At 30.7% G+C, this 18,277-nt stretch overlaps 1 protein-coding gene across 2 annotated transcripts; it reads left to right on the forward strand.

The window, feature by feature from the left end:
- Nucleotides 1–731: 731 nt before the first annotated feature.
- Nucleotides 732–17,311, forward strand: vim (vimentin). Of its 2 annotated transcripts, NM_131872.2 has the most exon segments (9): nt 755–1,334; nt 2,872–2,932; nt 5,272–5,367; nt 8,817–8,978; nt 9,777–9,902; nt 12,054–12,274; nt 13,658–13,701; nt 15,852–15,934; nt 16,888–17,311. In NM_131872.2, coding segments are annotated over 9 exon segments (1,368 nt in total). In that variant the 5' UTR covers nt 755–798; the 3' UTR covers nt 16,927–17,311.
- Nucleotides 17,312–18,277: the final 966 nt, after the last annotated feature.

The following is an 18,277-nucleotide window of genomic DNA, read 5'->3' on the forward strand; positions in this document are numbered from 1 at the left end:
TGAAAAAGATTTTGAAACACTGGTCTGTAGATGTTCTGACTGATCTGTAATTTTTTTGCTTGTTTTGATGAATGATGTTATCTGTTTTTTTTTTTTTTTGTTAAGCCGAACTGCTTAATTTTGGCCAGGAGGCTCTTGTAAAAGAGACTTTTAATCTCAATGTGCTTTTTCCTGGTAGAATAGAGGCTATGTTAATATATGATGATGATGATCAATAAGGCCTAAATAATTAATTCATTTTTATTTTTTAAATAATGCTAAACATAAATTGGCTAAACAGACTCAGTAAAAATAACTTTTGCTGCTTGTTTAAACTACTTATTTATAATGAGTTGAAACAAGACAGTTCTTAAGTTTTTTGGGGGGACAACTTGATTGGTTTATGTTCAATTCACTTAAATTTGTACAAAAAAATTATATATATATATATATATATATATATATATATATATATATATATATATATATATATATATATATATATATAACATGTAGGATTTGTGTGGAACCCTGCATTTTGCATATATTTTTTATAAAGAATTGAACAAATCTTCTAACAAAAAATAAACAAATCTTCCAGCTTTTTCCCCATGAAACTCTCTCACTGCAGGTTCTGGAGGGTCTCCTCACCCCTCCGCCCCGGCGGCGTGCCTGCGTCACAGAGCCTCCCGCACCGTTATGTCATTAGCATAGGGAGTGGACTATAAAAACCAGCCGAACCTCCGCAGTATCCCCGTTTGGTCTGGACAGGGTGCGATATTTAGACTTCAACAATAACCCGCAAACTAAAGGATTACCATGGCCAGTCGAACAAGCACATCTTCCTATAAAAGGATGTTCGGCGGGGAGCGTCCCGCGGCGGCGCGGTCCACTTTCTCCAGCCGGCAGTACAGCAGCCCAGTGCGCGTCTCCTCCTCGCGCACGTCCTACAACTACAGCAGCGCGCCTCCATCCGTGTACGCGAGTAAAAGCTTGAGAGTGCGCTCCGGCGCGCCCCTTCCCAGACTCGCCACCGACACTCTGGATTTCGGGCTTGCCGAGGCCATAAACACCGAGTTTAAAGCCAACCGGACCAATGAGAAAGCGGAGATGCAGCACCTCAACGACCGGTTCGCCAGTTACATAGACAAAGTGCGCTTTCTGGAGCAGCAGAACAAGATCCTGATCGCGGAGCTGGAGCAGCTGCGGGGCAAAGGAGCGTCCCGGGTCGGAGATCTGTACGAGGATGAGATGCGGGAGCTGCGGAGACAGGTGGATCAGCTGACCGGGGAAAAGAGCAAAGTGGAGGTGGACCGGGACAACCTAGGGGAGGACATCGAGCGCCTCAAGGAGAGGTCTGTTCTGGCACTATTACTGTCTAAAAACTTAGTGTCAAGTGTTAAATAACTTGCAGGCGCACATAATATGTTTTACGTTTTGTTTTTGTTATTTTATGCTAACTTAATGTGCATTTAAAAGGTTAACAGATGAATGTTTGTCTGTTTTTTTGTAACTTTCACTATGTTTTTATACTTAAACAGCCTATAGGTTAGTCATAACTAAATTAAACTTTACTGATAAATATAAATATTATTATTATTATTATAAATATTTATTATTGTGCTTATTGTTCATTGATCCTTTCTGGATCTCAAAAATTTTAGTGAAAAGTTCTTCAAAAACTATTTTAAAACAATTTCATAGCATTTTGAGAATCTTTTTCCACTGTAAAGAAGCTTTTGGGAAATTAAAAGGTTCCATTGAGGTTAAAAGTTCTTTCTTTCGATAAAAGCATTTTTAGGCAAATACAGTGCTCAACATATATAAGTACACCCCTCACAGATCTGTCTTTTAAATTTATATATTTAATAGTAAGCGATACAATATTATATTTGTGCATATAGGGTACATTTAATCAGTACTGAAGCCAAATCTGGAGCTTATCTAACAAAATAACTTATGATAATTAATGAAAAACTAGTACAGCCAAATTTATGTTATAGAAAAATATTAAATACAAATTTAAAAAAGAGGAAAAATCCAGAAAAGCAAAAAAGGGGAAAATTTTGTTGAAATTTTGTAGGTCGTACTTAGTTTTTGCAATATTTTGCTTTAATTTAATTGTTTTATCCATCAATTTTTAACTATGTTTGGTGACTAAAATAATATTTTAATAAATATATCTGTTTAGTAAATCTGTTTTGTTTAAATGCACCAAAATACATCGCCTATACATTCGTAATGCTTAAATTGACATTTGTTAGTATAATCTAACAATGCATTATAAAATGCTTTGTAAAACGTATGACTCGTTTAGAAATACTTCATTTTAAATGTATAGGCAATCTTTTATGTTTGCTATAAAATAAAAAAGTGTTAAGCATAGGCTAGCAATTGTGCAATAGTGTAATCATTATGACAGTATTTCATTAAAATAAAAAATATATATAATAAATATATAATTTAATTTATATAATATATAAAAATGACTTGTTTAATACAGAGATTTAACAATTCTTAAGACATTTCATTAAAATATGATCAGATATACAGTTCATAATGATAAAATCAAATATTTTAAAACAGGAACCATTTTACATAGCATAAATGCTAATATTAAATCATGTTAATGGCTTGAATTTAAAAAAAGCTGACATTTTTAAACAGTGTTCAGTGTCAAATAATAGCATGTTGAATTTCTATTGGCGCAAATCTCTGTTATAAACTTTTTTTTAACATTATCAAGGAAAAAAAACAACATAATTTCTTCATGTTTTGATACAGTAAATTAAAATAAACTGATTACTGATTTCTATCCACTGTGTGATGCTCCACGAGGCTGTTTTTATAGTAAAGGGTGTGGCTCTGCTTAAATATGCATCTCATTTCCAGACTTCAAGAAGAGATGCTTCAAAGAGAAGATGCTGAGAACAGCCTCCGCAGCTTCAGACAGGTACATCCGCTCACATTCACAGTAAAGAAATCACCACAAACAACTATTTGCGCATGCATGGTTGTCATTCTTGAACCTGACGTTTGATCGAGTGCAAACAAAGCCACTATTACGCTGCGATCAGTTAACAGTCGGTCCAGTCAGTGTGTGCAAGACAAGTCTTATTGTGAGCAGTCTGTGCACAATCAAAGGGTCAGCGCAGGCCTGGTCAAGCTGCCCTCTCGGCCAGCATCAGATTTAGACACACACCGCTGAAAACAAAGCTTTGTCTGAGAGCCGGCTGGCTGTTCATGACAAAGCAAACTGTTGTGCGGATGGGAGGAGACGGCGTTAACTAGGGGACATTGGTGACTTATGGAGGACGCAGAGAAGAGGATGTGTGTGTGTCTGTGTATATGCATGTGTTTTAAAGAGTATCTGCCACCCACAGCTGCAGCTGAACAAATTACTGGCAGCGGGCGAGCTATTGTTATTCATTGGTTAAGTTGAATTTACATACAGTCGAAGATGACATTGTTAGCCCTCCAATTCTTTCGCAAAACTTACTTCCAATACTTATCAGAGCAAAGACAATTTCACAGTATTACTATTTCCTATTATATGTTATATTATATGTTATATAATATGTTATATAATATTATATTTATTTTAGTTTCTTCTAGTGACATTTTTACTGTGTATTATAAAAGCATGTGGAGTTTATTTTGGGGTGAATCTTATTAAATAAATTTAAATTCAACTTAACCATAGCGAATTGTGAGCCAAAAAGAAAATGAATAAACGAATGAATGAGTTGAAGTCAGAATTATATTTAAAAGGAAGCTGTACAATATTATATTTGTGCATATATATTAGTTTAGTCAGTACTAAAGCCAAATCTGGAGCTTATCTAACAAAATAATTGATGTTAACGGTCCAAAAACTAGTACATCTAAATTCATATGTTAGAGAAAAATATTAAATACACATAAAAAAAAAATAGGAAAAAAATCAGAAGCAAAAAAAGGGGTACTTTGTTGAAATTTTGTAGGTCGATATTTCCAAAACTTACTTTCAATACTTAGCAGAGCAAAGACAATTTCACAGTATTACTATTTCCTATTATATGTTTCTTCATGAGAAAGTTATTTATATTAGTTTCTTCTAGCGACATTTTTACTGTGTATTATAAAAGCATGTGGAGTTTATTTTGGGATGAATCTCATTAAATAAATTTAAATTCAACTTAACCATAGCGAATTGTGAGCCAAAAAGAAAATGAATAAATGAATGAACGAGTTGAAGTTAGAATTATATTTAATAGGAAGCTGTACAATATTATATTTGTGCATATATATTAGTTTAGTCAGCACTGAAGCCAAATCTGGAGCTTATCTAACAAAATAATTGATGTTAACGGTCCAAAAACTTGTACATCTAAATATGTTAGAGAAAAATCTTAAATACAAGTTAAAAAAATAGGAAAAATCCAGAGAAGCAAACAAAGGGAAAATTTTGTTGAAATTTTGTAGGTCGATATTTTCAAAACTTACTTCTAATACTTAGCAGAGCAAAGACAATTTCACAGTATTACTATTTCCTATTATACGTTTCTTCATGAGAAAGTTATTTATATTAGTTTCTTTTAGTGACATTTTACTGTGTATTATAAAAGCATGTGGAGTTTATTTTGGGATGAATCTCATTAAATAAATTTGAATTTAACTTAACCATAGCGAATTGTAAGCCAAAAAGAAAATTAATAAATGAATGAACGAGTTGAAGTCAGAATTATTAGCCCCCTTGTTAATTTTTCCCCTATTTCTGTTTTACAAAGAGAAGATTTTTTCAACACATTTCTAAACATAATAGTTTTAATAACTTATCTCTAATAACTGGTTTGATTGTTTGTTCTGTAGACTATCAAGAAAAAAATAGCTAATAAGGGGTTAATAATATTTACCTGAAAATGTTTTTTCTTTAATAAAAGCTGCGTTTATTCTAGCCAAAATAAAAAATATATATAAAAAAAAATTAAAGGGGGGCTAATAATTCTGACTTTAATTGTATATCAATATCTGTACATGGAAAAAAAAGTAATGACAAAAAGTCAACAAATATTTTTGTGTTGCTTTAACTTATTTTAATACAGTTTACAAAATGCTGGGATTCACAGTTTCTTCATGTTGTCCCAACATAAACCAATTAAGTTAGCTTTATCATTTTCGTAAATTTTAGTGAATTAAACATAAAACAATTACGTTATCCCCCCCAAAAAACTAAGAATACATGTTTTAGATGGATGCAAAGAAAGCTAATATCGATAAGATGGGAAAATTCTCCATGTGTTTCACCCACAGGATGTTGATAACGCCTCTCTGGCTCGTCTGGACCTGGAGAGAAAGGTGGAGTCCCTCCAAGAAGAGATCGCTTTCTTGAAGAAGCTTCACGATGAGGTACTGAGAAACATCATAAATAAGATCTCATAAATGTGTTTCATCATGTGTTTCTTATTTACAGCAAAAACACTGGATGCAAATTGAAATATTTAAAATTTGCTCCTTGAAAGTCCTTAAAAGACCCTAACAAGTTCATGTTTACTTTAGAGCATCAATAATGATCTCAGATTTTTCCAATAAAAAAGAAGATATTTTTATTAAAACAAATTGTGACAAATATGGAAACAAAAGCTGAGCAAAAGCAACTATAAAAGGGCTGCTGTGAGCAAAACACTGAATTAAAATCCTCTGGGAGTTCAGTCTTACTGCTCACAGTCCTGGTTTTTCTGGCTGACTGACACTTTTGTTGGGTCTGTTAATATCAGGGGATTGTCAGGCATTTGTGACCTGCTGCCATAGTGACTAAATGGGTCATGGAAAAGGGCGTAATTCCTGCAGAATAATGAAGCTGAGACATTGTTCCGGGATCAGGAAGTGTATTAGTTCAAGGCCAAGAAACTAATTTTCAGAATCAAATATGTTCTGTTTATATTCAGCTAAATAATATGTGTAGTATAGAGATACATGTAAAAATGTTGAGGTCTGTCTGATTTATTAACATAAGACATTTTTAAATATTTCCCATTTGCTATTTCATGGAGAGATGTTTATTTTTTCAACACATTATTGAACATGATAATTTATATAATGGTTAAATAGTTTAATAGTTAAAGATACCAACATTGAGCTTAAAGTGCAAGTTATAGGCTTAATTGGGTTCATTAATGAAGTCATTCAACAACAGTGGTTTGTTCTGTAGCCAATAAACTAAAATTAAACTATACTAAAAAACTAAAAAATTAACTAAACTAAAAATAATAAAGAATCTTAATGAAGCTTATAATATTAATATTTTAATTAAATACAACTTTCCAGTCAAACTAAAAAGGTTTAACTAGGTTAACTATGTTCAGTTAATTAGGCAAGTCATTAGAAAAAGATGGTTTGTTCTTTAGCCAATTTTTTTTAATATCAAATATTTTCTGTTTTTATTCAGCAAGTATATATATATATATATATATATATATATATATATATATATATATATATATATAAATATATGAATAGTATCTACTTGTAAAAATGTTTGTGTCTGTCTGATTTTTTTAATTGAAAAGAAGTAAAGACATTTTTAAATATTAAGTGCTATTTTCATGGAGATTTAGTTTTTTCAACACATTTTTGAACATGCTATTTTTAATAACTACAGAATGCCAATAATTAATCAATTTAATAATTAAAGATACCAATGTTGAGCTTAAGTCAGGCATGTCCAAACTCGGTCCTGGAGGGCCGGTGTCCTGCAGATTTTAGCTACATCCCCAATCAGACACACCTAGGCTAGCTAATCAAACTCTTAGGCTTTCTAGAAACATCCTTGCAGGTGTGTTGAGGCAAGTTGAAGTTAAAATCTGCAGGACACTGGCCCCCCAGGACACCCCAGGAGTTTGGACACCCCAGGCTTAAGTGAAGTTTATTTATAAAATAATTTCAAGAGGATCACGTGCTTATGATTGCTCGCAGACGGTCCCGCATTATTTAATTTATTATTTACCAATCAGACAATTCCTAAGCCACTATAAATACCCTACGTTCCTCACAGCAAAACCTCACTGGTTCTACTTCTTACCAAGCCAGCAGACGTTTCTGTGCGGAGTTTACAGTCTCCTCATGCTTACATGGATTTCCCCCGGGTTTCCCGGTTTCCTCCCACCATTAAAAAACATGCAACTTAAGTTCATTGACTAATCCAAATCAGCATCATAGACATGCTAGTAAGTAGTTATCTCTTAAGATCAATCACTATCTGTTCAGTAGCTACTACAGCAGGGGAGTTCTTGAGATCTACCTGAGCTCAAACTCCCCTCTCGCCTTGCAAATGGGAGGGAACCCCGGGCTCGAGGATCTTATGAGCTCAGGGCTCTCTCCAGGGACAGCATGCCAACAAGCTTTATAATCAATCATCAGCTAAGTGGCTATAGGCTTAATTAGGCTAATTAAGAAAGCCATTCAACAATAGTGGTTTGTTCTGTAGCCAATCAGAAACAAAAACATTCTTAATGGGCATAATAAGTTTAATCATGACAGTTTTTACATTAAAAAACTAAACTGAACCAATCTTTCAACACATTATTGAACATACTAGTTTTAATAACTAAAGAATGTGGATAATTATTCAAATCAATAGTTAAAGATACCAACATTGAGCTTAAAGTGCAACTTACAGGGTAAATTAGGTTAATTAAGGAAGTCATTCGACAACAGTGGTTTCCAATCAAAACAGTAAATAAAAAAGAATCTTAATGAAGCTTATAATATTAACCCTAAAAGTTTTTAAATAAATACAACTTTCCAGTCAAACTAAAAAGGTTTAACTAGGTTAATTAAGTTAACTAAGTTCAGTTCATTGGGCAAGTCATTAGACAAGGATGGTTTGTTCTTTAGCCAATTTTATTTTAGAATCAAATATGTTCTGTTCATATTCAGCTAAAAACTACAAAATGTGTGTAGTTTAGAAACTACACATAAAAAAGTTTAAGTCCGTCTGATTTTTTTTTTTTAAAGAAGATAGACAGTTTTAAATATTAAATAAGTGCTATTTCATGGACAGATGTTTATTTTTTTTTTACATTTTTGATCATGCTAGTATTAATAACTAATTTCTATTAACTCATGTCTTTCCTATGATGACAGTACATAATATTATACTAGTTATTTAGTAAGATACCAGTATTAAGCTTAAAGTGACATTTAAAGGTTTAACTAATTAGGTAAGTCATTTAACAACAGTGGTTTGTTCTGTAGCCAATCAAAAAATAAACAAAACATCTAAATAAACATTCATTCATTCATTCATTTCCCTTTGGCTTAGTCTCTATTTCAGAGGTCGCCACAGTGGAATGAACCACCAACTATTCTGGCATATGTTTTATGCAGCAGATGCCTATCCAGCCGCAACCCATTACTGGGAAACACCCGTGCCCTCTCGTATTCGCACACACATTCATACACTACAGCCAAATTTAATTCTAATTTACCTGTAGCGCATGAGTTTTGACTATGGGAGAAACCAGGATGAAATTCACGCCAACATGGGAAGAACATGCAAACTCCACAGTGAAATGCCAAATGGCCCAGGTGGGACTGGATCCAGTGACCTTCTTGTTGTGACGCGACAGTGCTAACCACTGAGCTAGCTTGCCACCCTAAATAAGTTAAAGTAATAAAGTCATTCACAAATAATTTTCCTTTAAGATTTTTTTTTGTTTCAGCATTTTTTGCTCCACCATATTCAAACTTTCATGAGTTTACCTCAAACATTTCAACATACTATTTTCAATATACTTCACTATAGGTCTCAAACTATAAATTTGGACTTAAAAATATTTTCCTTAACACCTCCACAGGAACTTGCTGAGATGCAGATCCAGATGCAGGAGCAGCATTTGCAGATCGATATGGAAGTGGCCAAACCTGACCTGACCGCCGCTCTGAAAGACGTCCGGCAGCAGTACGAGACTCTGGCCTCCAGAAACCTGCAGGAGTCTGAGGATTGGTACAAATCCAAGGTCAGAAACTAAAAGACAATTACTCTGGATGTCAATGGTTACAGGTTTCCAGCATTCTTCAAAATATCTTCTTTTGTGTTCAACAGAGGAAAGAAACTCAGGCATGTTTGTAACGAGTGTAAGATGATTAAATGATGACAGAACTTTAGTTTTGGCTGAACTGTCCCTCACCCAAAAATGAAAATTCACTCTCTATTTACTCAAGTGGATCCAAACCATTTTAAGTTTCTTTGTTCTGTTAAACAGAGGAAGATATTTTGAAGGAAGCTGAAAACCTGTAACCATCGACTTCCCTAGTACGAAAAACAAATTCTATAGAAGTCAATGGTTACAGATTTTTAAAATTCTTCAAAATATCTTTATTTGTGTTCAAAAAAGAAAGAAAACCAGACAAGTGTAGGATGAGTAAATAATGACAGATTTTTTTGTTTTTTTTTTGGATGAACTGTCCCTTTAAGTCTCCAGCTAAACAATGCAACAAAGGCTCATTTAGCAATTTTACAAACCGAGGTGTTGCTAATCTGTTAAGTCAACATTAGATGTTTCAGAAACAAGTTCGATTCATCTCAAGATCAACTCTTACAAGCAGCAGATGGTGGACGTGTGGAATTATGGAGTCCATCTGCTCCTTTCTCTCAGTATTGATCAGACTAATGGAGCGATTGATCTATTAGCATTAGCTCAGATCTTTAAACATCAAGCTAGAATAATCATGTGTGTCGTCCAGTTGTTACAAACTGAACACAAAAGCCAGAGAGGCAGATGGAGCTTTATTTTTCTCTTGGTGTTTCTTTGTAGTTTGCTGACCTGTCAGAAGCTGCTGCTCGAAACAATGAAACTATCCGTCTGGCCAAACAGGAGGCCAATGATTACCGTCGCCAGCTCCAGGCTCTCACTTGTGACTTGGAAGCTCTCAAAGGAACGGTGGGTACTGGGAAATTATATTTATTTAATTGTGTTATAAATGTAATCAGTAAGAAAAAGACAAATATTTATATAATAAATATATAAATTATTAGCATTTTAATACTATCATTGAGATTCTCTCTCTCTCTCTCTCTCTCTCTCTCTCTCTCTCTCTCTCTCTCTATATATATATATATATATATATATATATATATATATATATATATATATATATATATATATATATATATATATATATATATATATATATATATATATATATATATATATAATTTTATTTTTATCTGTTTTTGAAGTCATTTTAATGCTTTAAAATGTAATGTTTTATTACATTATTTTAATTTAATTAGTATGTATTTTATTAGTATTTGTTTTACTGCATTAGTATTTAATTTAGTATTATTTTATATTTTTTAATGTTTTTTCAATTATTTAATATTGTTATTATAGTATTTTTAGTCATTTCATTTCATAATAGTACTTTAATATCACTAATATGATATTTTATTTTAGATGATTATTTTTAGTTAAGATGATTTTATATTTTATTTCAGTATATATTTAAAATATAATTTATATTTCTTTTTATTTGTTATATTTTATTTCAGATGATACTTTATTTTATATTTATAGTATATAGATATTTTTTATTAATGTATTTAATTTTTATCCTTATATATTTTTGTCATTTTAATGCTTTAAAAATGTATATATACTTTTAAAGCTATTTTAATTTAATTTGTGTGTATTTTATTGGCATTTAATTTACTGTATTCTACTCTGTTAGTACTTAATTAACTTTTTTTAGTTTAGCAAAACAGGATTTTAATAATATTTTATTCGTTTTTTTCATTATTTAAAATAGTTATTAATATAGTATTTTTAGTTATTTATTTATTTAATATTAGCACTTCAGTATCATTAAGATAATCTTTTAGTTATTTATATTTATGTTTTTATTATTTTATTTTATTTTTATGTTTATATTTATAGGTTGTTTCAATGCTTTAAAAATGTTATTTTAATTTAATTAGTGTGTATTTTATTAATATTTAGTGAACACACATTTTACTATGTTTTAGTTTAGCAAAACAGGATTTTATTAATATTTTATATTTATTTAGTTTTTTCCCTATTATCTAATATAGTTATTAATATAGTATTTTTAGTCATTTCATGTCATAATAGTACTTTAAAATCATTATATGATCTTTTATTTTAGATGATACTTTATTTTATGTTTTATTTCAGCATACATTTTAAAAATATATATTTTATATTTAATTTCAGATGATACTTTTTTATATTTTTAATATTTAAAAACATTTTTATTAATATATTTTCTTTTCTATCTTTACACATACTTTTCTGGAGTTTTGAGGTCATTTTACTGTTTTAAAAATGTTTATAAACTTTTACAATTATTTTTATAATAATTATTTATATTTTATATTTATCAGTATTTAATTTACTATGTTTTAGTTTAGAAAAACAGGAATATTAGTAATATTTAGTAATAATTAGTAATATTTTCTATTTATTTTTATATTATTTAGTTTATTTATTAATAAAGCATTTTAGTTATTTCATTTTGTGTGTACTTTCATATATTTTACTAAATGAAGTTGAACTAAATGAAAATGAGAAATGTTGACTGGCTGAAATACAATATTTTAGATTTCATAAAAATTAATTTTGAGTAAATATGATAATTTAGCAATTATATATTTTTAATTATGTTTATATATTTTCGTCATTTTAATTTTAGTTGTACTTTAAGTAAGTTAAAATAAAAAAATTGAGTCGCTCAAAAATGATTTAATATTTTAATTTATTTCAAACACTAAATGTTTTAGTTATAATTGGGAATATGCAGAATAACAAATTCTTAGTCTGAGTCATTTAAATGCTTTAAATATATATTAAATATATATATATATATATATATATATATATATATATATATATATATATATATATATATATATATATATATATATATATATATATATATATATAGTTTTAGGGATTTTATTTCATCTGTACTTTCATTTTCAAGAAACAAAAATGTTTTTCTGTGATCTGACTATATAACAACTCTTAAATTATGGCTACTTACATTGCATATCATTGCGTTCATGATTTCAGAATGAGTCTCTGGAGCGTCAGATGAGAGAACTAGAGGACAGCTTCTCCATGGAGGCGTCTGGTTATCAGGACACCATCGGCCGTCTGGAGGACGACATTCGCAACATGAAGGATGAGATGGCACGTCATCTGCGGGAATACCAGGATCTGCTCAATGTTAAAATGGCCCTGGATATTGAGATCGCCACCTACAGGAAACTGCTAGAAGGAGAAGAAAGCAGGTAATATTTAGCTTTTTTATATATGTGTCAAATACGAGGCATCCCATTTCGACGTGTTAGAGAAAAAAGAAAAATGTTCGCAATAATTAATAAAAAAAAAAAAATGTAATATGTATGTTCAATATGTAAAAATATGTAAACAATGTAAACATATGTAAATCAGTTAACCCCTGGTATAGGTGTTTCCCAGTGTTTGGTTGCGTCGAAAGGCATCCGCTGCGTAAAACATATATGCTGGATAAGTTGGCGGTTCATTCCACTGTAGTGACCCCTGATTAATAAAGGCACTAAGAGTAACACTTTACAAAAAGGTTCATTAGTTAATGCATTTACTAACATGAACTAATCATGAAAAACACTTGTACAGCATTTATTAATTATATTTGAACATTTACTAATGCATTATTAACATTCAAGTCCATGCTTGTTAACATTAGTTAATGCACCATGAGTTAACATGAACTAACAACGAACAACTGTATTTTCATTAACTAACGTTTATTAACATGAATAAATACAGTAGTAAATGTATTGTTCAGTGTTTGTTCATGTTAATAAATGCATTACTTAACATTAACTAATGAACCTTATTGTAAAGTGTGACCGCGCTAAGCCAAAAAGAAAATGAACGAATGAGTATTTAATTAAAAGCATATTAAATTAAAGCATACTAAATGCAAGTAAAATGTCTATATATAATATTATAAAAAATATATATATAATATATAAAAAAATCATTTATAAATTTCAAATGTAAAAAAACATGTAAACAATGTAGATGTGTTACTTACCTTAAATATAGTTATGTAAAAATAAATGCACATACTTATTTTGACCTGTACTTGTAAAATATAAGGAATGCTTGATCATATTTAATGTTATTTTAAATTATTAAAAACATCTTGCTGAAACATGGTTAAAACCCAGCACTTTGAAGGATAATGGCAAAGTATAAATATTTAGTGAAGAAAAAAATGACTGTTCTTAAAAATAGAAAACAAATATTTAATTGTGGTTTTTATATATAGTTACATAAAATACATAAAGACATAAAGCATATTATATATAAAGCATAACCCCCACCAAAAAAAGAAATACATGTAAATATTTGGTTAAAAAATGTAAATAATGTATGTTAATTAATGCAAATATAATATGTACAAAAAAGCACATACTTATGTTGACCTATGCCTGTGCTTATAAAGAACGATTGAGCAAATTTAATTTTAAATGATTAAAAACATCTTGCTGACACATGTTTGAAAGATAATGGCAAAGTATAAAAAATTTATGAAGAAAATTCAAATTACTATCCTTAAAAATAATCACAAATATGTATTGGATTGTGGGTTTTACACATAATTGGTGTTTATTTCTCTGTAGGATCACCTCACCATTTCCCAACTTTTCATCATTAAGCCTGCGAGGTACAGTATGCTTTACATCATCCTTATGAATGTAAGGAAAACAATTCTCAATGCAAAATAATCTATTACAACTAAACACATCATCATGCAGAAAGATAACAGTTAATAGATATGCTCACCAATGTTAACTAGTGAAGCAGTTTTTAATAAACATGATCTGAGAATAAAACAGCAGCACAAAAATATCTTTATATATCCTCCTGAGACCAAAAGAATTTATTTTTTTTTTTTTGTGATTTCCTACATCATTTGGGTTAAAAAAAATTCTACAATTTAGAGTTTTATTTTTAGTTACAGATTGTCCATTGTAGTAGACCACAGGACCATTTTAGTTCGAAACGACCGCCAAACTCAGACAACAAAACTGTACAGGATATGGCTGTAAAGGGAAATTATTCCAATATTAATGTAACAAAATCAAAACAAAAGCCATTTTTTCTTTTTGTATTGAAATTCCTGGAACAGTTTAGTCTGAAAGAGAGCCGAACTCAAAACAAAAAATAAATAATAAAAAGTGATATTAATCCAAAACAAATTTAACATGAAAGCAATTTAAAACTGATTGTCATTCTCTAATGCTCTAACTGTCTGTCAGACTCTAAGTCAGAGTCTCCCTCAACTATCTTATAAAGAATCCTCTCTGCTTGAGTTCTGCCTCCTACAACATGCAGTCATTAATTACATTAAGATGGTCCTGGTGTCCACTATAGTGGGCATTTAAAAAAGGATGATATTTTGAAACACAAACAAGTTAACAGCTTTGAAAGCTAAATATATTGTTCCTGACACTTTAATAAACAAATATATATGTAATAATAACAGTAAAAAAAACTTTTAACATTAACATTTAACATTTAAAAAGCTAAATTTTACATACCTCTCTCCTTCCCATAAAATGTGCTTTTTTGTATGTCCGCCATTTTGGATGTAGTGTAAGAAGTGGTTCCTAGCATGCCAGCCAATTAAGTGACATTTCACTAGCCCATGATGTCCTCTAAACAGTACAACAGGACTTGACAGAGTAGCTTAAAAAATTCAAAGAAAATTTATGAAAACGCAATGTCCACTACAGACTACAAGTCAATAGGCGGGGTCTCAGGAGAATTTGAAGACTTAAAGGAATAAATGTAAAAGATTATCATTTCCTACATAAATATAACAGCCGCTACCTCCTCCTATGCCTTCTTCACCTCAGGAGCTTTGGTAGAATTAGGCTCATGCTATAAATTTTGAAAGGAAACCAAGTTTCTTGCTATAGTAAAGTGTTCAGTTTTTCTACTTACAAAGATTTCCATAAACATTTGAAGTCAAAATTATTAGCCCCCTCTGAATTTTTTGAATATTTCCTAAATGATGTTTGACAGAGCAAGGAAATTTTCACTGTATGTCTGATAATATGTTTTCTTCTGGAGACAGTCTTATTTGTTTTATTTCGGCTAGAATAAAAGCAGTTTTTAATTTTTTAAACACCGTTTTAAAATTATTAGCCCCTTTAAGCAATTTTTTTTTCTGATAGTCTACAGAACAAACCATCGTTATACAATAACTTGCCTAATTACCCTAACCTGCCTAGTTCACCTAATTAACCTATTAAGCCTTTAAATGTCACTTTAAGCTGTCATCATGGAAAAGATAAAATAAATCAGTTATTAGAAATGAGTTGTTACAACTATTATGTTCAGAAATGTGTTGAAAAAAATCTGCTCTCCATTAAACAGAAATTAGTGAAAAAAAATAAACAGGGGGGCTAATAATTCTGACTTCAACTGTATGTAGCGAATGTGTAATTGTGCGACCTCAACTTGCTCTTAAAGGGAATGAGAGATGAGATTTAATGAACATACATCACACCCATAAGGACAACCTTTTTAGACCATGCACCAGGTAGGCAAACTGTTTTCCCATCCTTATAATAGGAAAAGGGGAAAATTGGTCACAATATTGAAAACCTGTAACCATTGACATCAATGGTAGAAAGAACAAATATAGAAGTCAAAGGTTGGAGGTTTCCTCCATTCTTCAATATATCTTCTATTGTGGTTTACAAGTCAAGGCTGCATAAATGATGGCAGAATTTAATTTTTTGGGGTAAACTGTCCCTTTAAAGAAAAATTGCATTAATAAAATAAAATGCTTAATTCTGTCTGCAGAGTCCATGAAGGAAACCAGACCTCTGATTGACAACCTGTCAAAAAAAGTAGTGATTAAGACCATCGAGACCAGAGACGGACATGTGAGTGGCAAGAAGATTCTGTTTATTTAATATACATTTGAAGTCAAAATGATTCGCCCCACAGTTTTTTTTTTCTTTTTTAAATATTTCCCAAATGATGTCGAACAGAGAGAGGAATTTTTAACAGTTTTTCGTATATTTTTTCTTCTGGGGAAAGTCTTATTTCTTTTAATTCAGCTAAAATGAAAGCAGTTTTTTAAAATATTTTTAAAAATCATTTTAGGTCAATATTATAAACCGCCTCAAGCAATATACTTTTTGATTGTCTACAGAACAAACCATCGTTATACAAAGCTTTGCCTAATTAACCATTAATTATAAATAATTAAACCTCTTAAATAATTAAACATTTTTTGTTTTTAAAAGATGTCTACTAGATGTCTAAAAGACATTTAAACATAGTCGTCCTGGGTAAAACAAGGCTAAATTTGGGCTTTCAGTAAAAATCTAATAGCTGTCTAAGAACAGGCCAAGACTAGTCATCAAATAAACAGAAACGAATGACTACACATATCAAGTCTAATCTGTCTATTTGACGACTAGTCTAGTTTTGGGCTATTCTTAGTTGTCTATTAGCATTTCACTGACAGCCCAAGTTTAGCCTTGTTTTAGCCAAGCTGTCAACAATTAGATGTCTATTAGACGTCTATTAAACACAAAATTGTTAGCTGGGCTAACTTGCCTAATTAGCCTAGCTAAGCCCTTAAATTGCACTTTAAGCTGAATACTAGTATCTAGTAAATAATTATGAGCTGTCATCATGGCAAAGATAAAATAAATCAGATATTAGAAATGAGTTATTAAAACTATTATGCTTAGAAATGTGTTAAAAAAATAGTTTCTTTTTAAAACCGTTCCCTCCAAAAAGAGAGGGCTAATAATTCTGACTTCAGCTGTATAAATATAAAGATATTACATAACATCTGACCCTTTTGATTTTTCGTCCATTGCAGATAATTAACGAGTCCACCCAAAACGAGGATCTGGAATGAGCTGCATGTGAACCCGAGGCACTGAAGATCCACGCTGGAGTAAATTGACAAGAATGAAGTTTCCTCTGTTGTTTCTGTTGAGAGTAAAAGAAAAGAAAAGAAAAACAGCTTTAAAGTGCCTTCTTTGCATTGCCACATTAGAGCGGTCTGTTATTAGAGCTGAAAGCTGAAAGTGTAGGCCACTGAGTAAACCAGCTTTATCCTGGGTTTATGTTTACCACGATGTCTGTAGTTTACACTGTCGAAGACCACAGCAATACTGCTTCAACTTTTTCTGTTTTGTATGATTTTCACAAACGACCAAAAACGTGATGAGCTCGCGTCTTCTGCACCATTAGACCAAACAACAAACTGACACAAATTCAATAAACCTTTTGAAAAATAATCAGTGTTCGTCTTTTATTTCTTATTACTAGGGTTATTGTATTTCTTTGACTTAAAAAAAAAAATTTATTGGATTTACTTAATTTGTTTGAGGTAAGTGGTTGCAAACAATTAATATGGGCTGCATTTAAACAAACAAGTTAAGCTGAACATTACTACTTTTAATTTGTTTGTTTAAATTCAGCCCATATAAATTGGTTGCATCCACATAGCTTAAAAAATTGAGTAAATCCAGTGAATTATTTTTTACAGTGTACATGTGACATGGACCACAAAACCAGTATAAGAGTCACATCCTATAAACTTCCATGGATGTATGGTTTGTTATGATAGGGGAATATTTGGCTGAGATACAACTTATTAATAAATCTGAGGGTTCAAAAAACAAAAATACTGAGAAAATCTCCTTTAAATTTTTCTAAATTGTGTTCTTAGCAATGCAAATTACTAATCAAAAATCACATTGGTAACACTTACACACTATGAACCATTTATTAAGCATTAGCAATGAGTGAATTCATTATCTGTTAAGCATTACCTCTACATTACCAAGCGTAAGCAGTTTATAACTGCAGCTACAAATCAGCTCTATTCTTGACTAACAACCACATTTATAATGTGCATAATAGCTGTACTTTCACACTTTGTTATTGAGGTAATTTTTTATTGCTAAATTAAGTATTGCATTATTTACAAACCAGTTTTTTAAGCATAGTTGGTTTTTTGTAAGATCATTCAGAATAAGTTAATGATTAATAAACTATTTAAATTAACATTTCTAATTTTTATTATTCAGGCATATGCTAATAGCTAATTTGTATGTTAATAAATGCTTTTTTAACTCAACGTCCAGTTTTGTGACCTAAAGCAAAGTGAGAATTATTTATGCTTTATAAACCCTTTATAAATGACAATTAAAGGCTCAGTTCAATTCTAAATAGGAAAAAAGAACATAAACAACTTTAAT

The sequence above is a fragment of the Danio rerio genome, chromosome 24 (genome assembly GCF_049306965.1).
Source record: "Danio rerio strain Tuebingen ecotype United States chromosome 24, GRCz12tu, whole genome shotgun sequence".
Classification (NCBI taxonomy): Eukaryota; Metazoa; Chordata; class Actinopteri; order Cypriniformes; family Danionidae; genus Danio; species Danio rerio.

Coding starts and splice junctions, on each gene's coding strand:
- vim (XM_021470110.3), top strand. CDS start 799: ATGGCCAGTCGAACAAGCACATCTTCCTATAAAAGGATGTTCGGCGGG. Junction 5,368..8,816: donor TGAAGAAGCTTCACGATGAG/GTACTGAGAAAC, acceptor ACACCTCCACAG/GAACTTGCTGAGATGCAGAT. Junction 12,275..13,657: donor CTAGAAGGAGAAGAAAGCAG/GTAATATTTAGC, acceptor ATTTCTCTGTAG/GATCACCTCACCATTTCCCA.